Here is a 9,816-nt window from a genome sequence, read left to right on the forward strand (position 1 = left end):
GCTACTGCCCTGTGCCACTGTCACCTGCCTCCATGTCATAGTGAACAGTCTGATTCAGTCCTGGCTTTATCCAGGTGCATGCTGGGATTTGTAGTATGGAGGGCATCAGCTTCCCCATCTGGGGGCAATGCCCCTCCCTCAGCTGAAAGCAAGAAGACACTGGGTGAAGAGAGGGGCAATCTGGAGACCTATGTCCTGCAGCTCAGGAGTGAGAGCCACTGCCCAATAGGATTGCTAGAACCTGCCCGTGAGCAGAGTTTCTGATAGGCTGAATGGCTGAGGAACTAACCAATGCCAGGAGCCAATGAGGGCCAGGGGATGGGTAGGGAGCCAATAACGCTTAGATGTGGGGGTGTGAAGAGCCAATCAGAAGTGTGAGCTCATGTTTATTAATGTTTCTCCTCTCTGCAGTGGATGTGACTCTGGATCCTGAAACCGCTCATCCCCGGCTCCTCCTGACTGACGAGGGGAAAACTGTGAAATATGGAGGCACAGGAGAGGACGTGCTGGTCGATCTACTGAGATTTGATGTTTTTCTTCCCTTTGTGCTGGGGCGTGAGGGCTTCACCTCGGGGAGACATTACTGGGAGGTGGAGGTGGGACGTGGGTGGTTATGGCAGTTGGGGGTCTGCAGAGACTCTGTGAGGAGGAAGGGGAGGATCACACGATCACCTGAGGAGGGATACTGGGCAATTGAGATGTGGCGTAGAGAGAAATACTGGGCACTCACCTCCCCCAAGACCAAGCTCCGCCTGAGTGAGAGCCCCCGGGCTGTGGGGATCTTCCTGGACTATGAGGCAGGAAAAGTTTCATTTTACGATGCAGAGAATAAATCTCATCTCTTCACCTTCTCTGACACCTTCTCTGACCCTCTCCGGCCTTACTTCTGTACCCTCGATGAACCTCTGAGGATCCGGCCAGTGCCAGACTGGGAGTGAGAGCGCGGGGCTCAGGGGTATCAGCTGAGGTCTCTGGGAGAGGGTGAGAGGGGGAAAGGAGGCTCCAGATTTGTGTTAAACCTGTGAATGAAAAATCACTGCCCAGCAAGAGGAGAGGACCTGAGAGGGTGGGAGATGAGGAGTTAGGGGCTGGGAGGTCTCAATTACCCAGGGGGTAATGAAATGGCCTCCTAATGAGAGTCTGCAGGGAGGGCCACAGGATAGATGAGGGGGAGAGGGGCTTTTCTCGCTAAATAAAATCAGTTGGAGGGGAGGGAAGGATTCCTTGCTTGGGGGGAGTTAGTGGATGTAACTGGATAGATTTAGATGATTAATTTGGGGCTGAAAATGTCCCTAAAGATTAAGCATCTGAAATTAACCCACGCCCGTGCCTGCTCAAGGCTGTTTGTTTGCACAGGGACCTCATGTAGAGTAAAATACCTGGGGAACAAATCATTAAGGAGGAGTGGAGGAGTCACCGAGGGGTGAGAGCAGCTACAAACCAGGGCTCAGATCCTGCTGCTGCTCCCTGTGACCTTGTGCAAGTCCCTTCCCCCTCTTACCCCAGGCTGTGAGCCCTCTGGGGACGGGGGGGGGGGGGGGGGGGTAGGGACAGCACCTGCAGGATAGGGGCAGCCAGGACTGATGGCCCCTTACAGAAACAGTCACACAGATAATACTCTCCAGACATCAATGGGATTAAAACAAGGCCTCAGCTTTATTAGTAATTAAATCACCAGAGCCAAGGTCAGCACAGATTCCCCATCCCAAGGAATCACCTGCCACGCCCCAGCAAGATGACCCCCTCACAGGCCACCAGACCTGCAATATCCAGCAGTATCCCCCCCCCCTGCTAACCGGGACCCTCACCACAGCCCAGCAAGGTGACCCTTCACAGGCCCCCAAACCTGCAATATCCAGCAGTATCCCCCCGCTAACCGGGACCCCCACCACAGCCCAGCAAGATGACCCCCTCACAGGCCCCCAAACCTGCAATATCCAGCAGTATCCCCCCCCGCTAACCGGGACCCCCACCACAGCCCAGCAAGGGGGCCCCAACCATGAGCCTGAACCCCAGGTCACATGCAACTAACGCCAGAGTCACGAAAGCAGATTCCTGGCTCTAAACCCTGTCCCACAGGAATCAGGGCTCTGGTAACTCCACCATAGGGAGGGGGTCGGGTGGAGAATCCTCACAGCCCCCTCACCCCCCACAAACGACTCCAAGGCCTCCTGAATAGAGTTAAGGAATAAATCATTGCCCTCATTAGACAGGTGAACACCGTCCCTGCCATAAAGGCCCGGGCAGACATCCCAGGACCAGATGTGAGTAACATGAATCCCACCGTGCGCCAACATCCAGGACCCAATCTGCTTATTCAGTTTAACCCGACTGCAGCCGCGAATCCTCAGATCCATGCAGGCAGGCCTTGGGATAATGTCCGACCAGATTAATGTTATATTAGGCGGCCACGACGACGACGGCACAGCCAAATCCTTTCGGACTGCGCCCAGCAGTTGACGACAGGACCAGTCCCCCGAGTCGTTGCCACCAAGGTGAACGAGCAGAACCGCCGGAGGCGTCCACTTGGATAGCGAGGAGCGCACGAGAGGGAGGAGCTGCTTCCATCGCATCCCACGGAGCCCGAGCCACTTCACACGGACTCCATGCAGAGCAAACTAAGGTGAGGGCCGTAAGCTCCTTTCATGTCCCAGAGATGCACCAAACAATAAAGGAATGGTCAATCAGCCAAACCCTCCTCTCAGCCTGCCGCAAATCTGGAAAACAAAATTAATGCAGGAAGCAGACCATGAAACTACATTTGCCAGATCTTTCCTGATTAGTCAATCAGCATCTCCCCATTGATGCTTGTTATATCTAAGGGCTCCTCCCGAAGATTATCTATATGTTACTGAGTTCACCATCTTTATGTGTTATATGTAAGGGCAATGCCCAAAGTTTTATGTTCATTGTGAACCGATACGATGTGCGAACGGATATCGGTATATAAGAAATGTTAAATAAATAAATAAATAAATAAATTAGGAAAGAGAATACCTATACATATCTATCTATCTATATATTAGGTATTCTCTTTCCTGATTAGGGTAAATGGCTTCCTCTAGTTAATGTATTTTAAAATTCACTTTTAAGGTTTTATCAGATATCAAACCCTTTAGGAAAAACTTAAAGGCTTTGTTATTTTGGGAAGCTTTTCCTGAAAGCTAGTGAATATTATTTGAAGATGTATCTCTTATTGTATTATGTTTTTGATATTTTACTATGTAATGTATAATTTTAATATGTTTTATATATGTATTGCACTCTGCTTAGCATGTGCCATTATAAGTGGAATAAAAATATTTATATAAATAAATAACCCTCCGTAAAAGAAAGAGAGAGAGATTGTAAGTGACCACACCAGAAATACAGTACTTCTCTAATAAAGGCATTCAGACCTTAACAGGAACACTGAGCAGAGTTCAGAGGGAGAATCTGCAACCAAAGGTGAACTAATTTTACTTTCAAAAACGGAAAGGGTTTTTCTTAAAAATTTGAAACTGTTTATTGGGTTGAACTATTTTAAGCAATGCAAATTATTATGTATTTATGAAGTTAACTAAGGTCTGGAATTTATTACCAGAGGATGTGGTGAAAGCTGTTAGTATAGCTGCGTTTAAAAAAAGGTTTGGACAAGTTCCTGGAACTTAACAATCATTAAGGTAGAGTTACAGAAATCCACTGAAAAAAAAGGGTCCCTAGCCGCAGGAGACCCTGGGGGGTTCATTATCCCAGCGCAGGAAGGTCTGTGGGGAGAAGACCAGAGAACTTCAGGGTTGCAGGAAGGGAAGTACCAGGGAACTCAGAAGGAGCCCAGAAGGAGTTCCCGAGGAAGTATCAGATGCTGAGGAGACCCAAGAAAGGAGGGGAGTCTGCAGAATCCTGGATCAGTGGAGCAGAGAGCCCTACGGGAGAAGGCCACAGCGTGTTGGCTGATCAAGCAAATCAGCCAGAAGCTCACCAAAGAAAGAGAGAGAGAGGACCTGAGAAGATCTGCAGTACACTAAAGGTACTTGCCCCTAAGAGCTTACCCCTTTGGGGAAATGTGCCAGGTGACAGAGCTGTATCTTTTGATTTCTGTTGTCTCTGGTGTTCTCTTTGGGTTTTCCTGTCCCCACTTTCAATAAAGATTTTTATTTTGAACAGACCTGGAGGGACGAGTGATTTTTTTTTTCTGGCACGGTTGGCCGGGGCGCAGAAGAGTCCCAGAGAGAAGAAAGGGGATTTCTGGGCCTCACATGCAAGATTGTGCGTTTCTGCATTAAATCTTGGTGACCGGACTCTTCAGCACTCGGGAGGGTTCACTGGGGGCAGATCTTAGGATCAGCAGCAAGAGAGCGTGCGTTTTACAGATCTGTAACTTTACATGTCCCTTCCAAAAGGGGCGCCAGGCAATATTTAAATTAGGGGTCGCGTTAGCAAGGATGTGCTAGGACCCTTAGCGCATCTTTGCTAACGCGAACCCAGACGGTTTTCGCGACTGCCGTAGACCGGTCCCGAAAACCGACGCCGATAAACCCGGCTTTGGTTTTAAACCAGCGCCAGCCTTAGCCCCCATTGCGCCTTCCGTGCTAAGCGGCTTTTCCCGGCAGGGCGGCCGCTACCCGCTCTGGGAGCGCACGGCCGAGCTCTCGGTCACCGACCGGAAGCTACAGCGTCGTCATTGCAGGAGTCTCCGCCCCTCTCCCGTAGCCTCCTACTGTGAAGGCGAGACAGACAGGGTGGCAGCCTATCACAGGACAGCCCTGTTGCAGCCCCGCCCCTTCCTGCTGCTGCGATTGGACGGCGAGGAAGCGGGGCACAGCACAGAAACTGTCAAGAGGGGCGGAAACTCCTACAATGACGGAGGGCAGGCGCTGGAGGGAGATTTCGGTCTCTTATAGAGTGGCGCCATCGCGTGGTATTTTGTAGATTGCAGCTCAGTGTTTCCCAGCAGATCTGTCCTTTCTGCACCATTTAGCGCCATCTCGTGGTATTTTGTAGATTGCAGCTCTGTGTTTCCAAGCAGATCTGTCCTTTCTGGACCATTTAGCGCCATCTCGTGGTATTATGTAGATTGCAGCTCTGTGTTTCCCAGCAGATCTGTCCTTTCTGGACCATTAGCGCCATCTCGTGGTATTTTGTAGATTGCAGCTCTGTGTTTCCCAGCAGATCTGTCCTTTCTGGACCATTTAGCGCCATCTCGTGGTATTATGTAGATTGCAGCTCTGTGTTTCCCAGCAGATCTGTCCTTTCTGGACCATTAGCGCCATCTCGTGGTATTTTGTAGATTGCAGCTCTGTGTTTCCCAGCAGATCTGTCCTTTCTGGACCGTTTAGCGCCTTCTTGTGGTCCTGCAGCAAAACGCATTCTGAGTTTCCCAATGGTGGGAGAAAACACTAAAAGCAAGAAGCACAGAGAGCACAGATTTCTGGCAAGCATATAAGGGAAATGCATAAAACATTACATAAAAAAGCGTGTATTGCATATTGTGCATAACAGAAACCATTGGTACAGGCGGAAACAACGTCTGAAGAGATACAGCTCAAAATTGTGTAATTCTGTAATTAATCGGTAGGAAAAGATGCACCGTGGAAGGCTGCACTGGCGTGAATAAAAACCAAGACCACACAGCCACTTAGTAATTTCAAAGAAGCCCAAGATCGACCGAAAAGCTGCTGCGAGCAGGGAGGCCACTGTCATTTAAAGGGAATAGAGGCAAAGGAAGCCACCAAAAGAAAGTGGCCAATCATGGAGGAGTCACGTGAAATAAATCCGCCAATCCTGACAGAGACAGAAAACCTATGAGGGGGAGCAAAGCGACCTGATAGGAAACTTAAAGATATGAAATGCATGAAAGCGGACCTGAAAGAGAACTAAAGGATCTGATTATGGGGTAAAGATGGACCTGAAAGAGAACTCAAGGATAATGAACTGTTTAACACAGACATAAAATAGAATTTAAATCCGAGGCTTAGTGGACCTGAAAGAGAACTAAAGCATAATGAGATATTTGAAAACGAGACCTGAAAAAGAACCGATTAAGAAAACGTAAAGGGGGAGAGTGAGCTTTAGGAATTCGGAAAGACGCGCCCCATGCGCTACATTGGTTAAAAGCAGTGCGCTTTAGAGATCGCGGGGTAAGAAAGCTAAATACTCATAAAAAAAATATGGAATACATCCCAAAAGCAGATGGCAAAAACGTGTGAATGCCATAAACCTCTCTGTTGCTCCGGTTGCCTATTTATAATTTTTCTACTCTACATCAAGTTTCAGAAGCCATTGGACACCGGTTTATCGCTTTCACGCGTTTTTGCCGTCTGCTTTTGGGACGTATTCTATATCCGTTTTATGAATGTTTAGTTTCCCAGCCCGCGAATACATAGTTAGATGGACGATCTCTAATGCACATTGCTTTAAGCGTCTTTTTGAATCCTTAAATCCTCTTTTTGGCTCACGCGCCCATTTACGTTTTCTTCATCAGATTTCTTTCAGGTCTGTTTTTTATTATCTCCTAGGCTTAAGTTCTCTTTCAGGTCCGCTTTAGACAGCTCCTATCCTTATATTCTATTTCAAGTTCGTCTTAAGTCGCTAATTGTCCTTAAGTTCTCTTTCAGGTCCGTTTTCTCCTATCTCATAGCCTTAAGTTCTCTTTCAGGTCCGCATTGACAGCTCATGTCCTTATATTCCTCTCAAGTCCTTAAGCAGCCAATTGTCCTTAGGTTCTCTTTCAGGTCCGTTTTAACCATGTCACGGTCTTCAGATTCCCGTTCATAGATTCCTCCCCCTCTTTGTCAGTATTGGTAGTTTTAGATCATGTGGCTCCTCCCTGATTGGCCACTCTGCGAGTCTTCCCTTTAAATTACACTGGGGTCCTTCCTCTCGGCAGCTCCCGCTGGATCGCGGGTCTCTCTGAAATTAGTAAATGGTCTGTGCTCTTGGTTTATTCCCCCGTGCATCTGTTCCTACGGATTCATTGCAGACTCGCACAATGCTGAGCAGTCTCTCTCCAGCCCTTCTTTCCGGTAGGTACAAGATTCCTTTGGGAAGCTGCAGTACTTGCCCCTTTTTTTTTTTTTACAAACCTCATTGGCTGCTTGCACAGTCACTTGCTTTGTCTGTGAGCTGAGCTCTGTTATTAGCTGTCACGCACTGTCAGGACTCAGCAGTGCCAGCGATCCCATGGGTCTGATCCCACTGACCCCATTACTGAATGAGCTATTGAAAGGCAGTTTCTGATTTGGTTATTTCACTCCAGGGCTTCCCATCACCCACAGCCCTATTGGACCCCTGTGTGCTCGCTACGATTCTGGTTTTAGCTCTGCAGGGACAGTTTTTTCTTCTCAGCAGATGGTGGAAGGACAGGCCTGGGTGAGGAGAATCTAAATTATGGTAAACAGCGCCTCCCTGTGGCAGAGACCTTCTCCCGCTGTCATGGCTGAGGTTGGCGGGTGCTGGGTGTGAAATGTTTCTGTTTGCAAAGGTCTCTAGATGGAACCTTACAGGGGGCACTGATTGATGCCCTCATCCCTGCTGGGTTTCCTGTGCAGAAAGGGGGTCCAGAACCCACCCTGTGAAGTCTCCCGGGGGGAGGGGGGGGTATGGATACATTTAGGTTACCTGTCCTGAGGGACCCCTGAAATAAACAATTCCTAAGAAACAAGTTTTACTATTTCTATTGTCACCAAAAGAAAAGGATTTGGAATTGCAATCAACAATAATAAATATTCAAGTTCTTTCAACAGTTATCTGTGAAACAATTTCAAGAGATTTATTTTTCTTCTTTTACATTAATCAATGATACAACTATTTGGAATGTCAATGTTTGTTTTTGCATGGGGGGGCTAATTATGCCCCATTCGGCCAGGAAACGGCAGGCGAAGGAGAGAGCCATCCCTGGGGAGCCCTCCGAGGCGCCGAAAACAGGCCCAATGGATGCTCACGTCCTAAGAGGGGTCTTGGCTTCGGGGATCGAGCCGCAGGAGCTGGGAAGCGAGTTGGAGGATATGCGTTTCCCCGCCGGACTCAGAAACCACCTTGTCCCCGATGATGAAGGAGGCTCCGAGAAATCCTGCGTCGCTGCGCGATCCGGAGCGAGACCCGGTAGTCCCCCAAGCCGAAGCAGCTGGAGGATATATCCGGGCAGGGAGTCTCAATTCGGAAGAAACCAGCTATGAAGAACGCCCTGAGGGGCTTGGCGCGGCCATCGGCACTCCAGACAGAGGCTTAGAGGGTCCGTGTACACCGGGAAGCTCATCAACCCCGCAACAGATAAGTTTAAAAATTCCTCCTTTTTCCTTACCAAAACCTGCTCTGATATCGCTGGAAACAATATGGGAAGCTATGGAGAGACTTGGAAATCTGGTAATTGAACGAACTGAACCTATTGTGTCAACTGTACAGGATCATGAGCTTCGTGTTAAAATGTTAGAGAATACAGTTAAAGTTTTACAACAACATCATGTGGAGAAAACACCTTTATTAGATTCTATTAAAGCCAGACATGACCTGATGGTTAAAGATAACTTGGCATTGCTAAGTAAAATTGAAAATTTGGAAAATACCTTAAAAAATAAAAACTTGCGCTTGGTGAATTTTCCAAAAGTTCCACATACTCTACCTAGAGATATGTTTAATAGGTACCTCCAAGAAATACTAAAAGTGAGACTAGAGCAGATCCCACCATTAGTACATGCGTTCGATATTACAGCGAAAGAAATAAGAAAAAGTGAAGCTGATAGTCTATCTATGAGGGACAAAATAGGAGGAGAAAAAGAAACAGGAATCGGACTTAACTTACAGATTTCCTGGAAACATCTGATCAGGCTCTGGCCAAGCCCGCGACATTGATAGTAACATTTGCAATGGAAATTGATAAAGAATGGGTGCGGAAATTATTCTTTAAATATCGTCTTGAAAAATTTTTGGGAATGCAAGTCAGAGTGTACCCTGACGTTTCTAAAACTACCCAAAAGAAAAGAAGGCAATTCCTGGTGTTAAGGCCTCAAGTATTACAAATAGGAGCAACATTTGTGTTGAAATTCCCATGCAAGTGTTACGTTAAATTTAAAGATAAATCCTTCTTGTTTTATAAACCCTCACAATTAACACAGTTCCTGAGTGATAAGTCAGCAGAGCGTTCTTGAAGGGGTTCCCTTGTACTCGGTGAGAATGTAACCCCTCATAATTAATATAGTTTCACCTCTTAAGCTAGTTGAAAGTTAAATTTACCTCCTTTATTGTGAAATATTATGAGTAAAAGGTCATTCTTGGAGTCATTGGTGGACTTAATAACGTATGCAAGTAATTATATGTTTCCTGATAACTATTAACAAGGTGTAAGTATTTGTTGTATACGTAATAAGTCGAGATGGTTTCTTGATGTAAATTTTGAAAATTGAATAAAGAGATGATAAAAATAAATAAATCTAGATGGCCAAATACCTTCCTGTTTTTACTTTTACATTTGCGAATTGCTGCAATATGAAGGGGAGGAAGGGAGACCGGACACGTCCTGGGGGAGCTGCCTGAGACCTCGGAGATTCTCTCACTGGGAAGATTGAGCGCCAGAGGTAAGAGACCCCCAAACTCCCCGATCCCTCGCCCATGACCCCTCAGTAGAGCTGTTGAAGGGGAGGGAGGGGGTGGAAAGGGGTTTTACTGCTGGGAGTGCCTGGGTGTGTGCTGAGTGTGAGAGTGCTCTGCTATTCCAGTACTGAGACCCTCACACACAGCTCTGCCAATGCACCTCACTCCTGCCCTGCAGCACCCCCTGCTATTCCAGGGCTGAGACCCTCACACACAGCTCTGCAAATGCACCTCACTCCTGCCCTGCAG

At 47.5% G+C, this 9,816-nt stretch overlaps 1 protein-coding gene and 1 long non-coding RNA gene across 2 annotated transcripts in view; both read left to right on the forward strand.

Annotated features, from left to right (window-relative positions):
* Positions 1-1,883, forward strand: part of LOC115080386 (butyrophilin subfamily 1 member A1-like) — a 34,691-nt gene extending 32,808 nt beyond the window's left edge. Inside the window, exon 8 of the mRNA XM_029584530.1 lies at positions 412-1,883. Within this exon, the coding sequence (XP_029440390.1) occupies positions 412-938 (527 nt within the window). The 3' untranslated portion in view covers positions 939-1,883. The remainder of the gene's footprint in view (positions 1-411) is intronic.
* Positions 1,884-1,926: 43 nt separating this feature from the next.
* On the forward strand, positions 1,927-4,153 carry LOC115081035. The gene is made up of 2 exons (XR_003853721.1): positions 1,927-2,782; positions 3,047-4,153. It is a non-coding gene; the product is annotated as an uncharacterized LOC115081035 (long non-coding RNA).
* Positions 4,154-9,816: the final 5,663 nt, after the last annotated feature.

The sequence above is a fragment of the Rhinatrema bivittatum genome, chromosome 19 (assembly GCF_901001135.1).
Source record: "Rhinatrema bivittatum chromosome 19, aRhiBiv1.1, whole genome shotgun sequence".
In the NCBI taxonomy this organism is placed as follows: Eukaryota; Metazoa; Chordata; class Amphibia; order Gymnophiona; family Rhinatrematidae; genus Rhinatrema; species Rhinatrema bivittatum.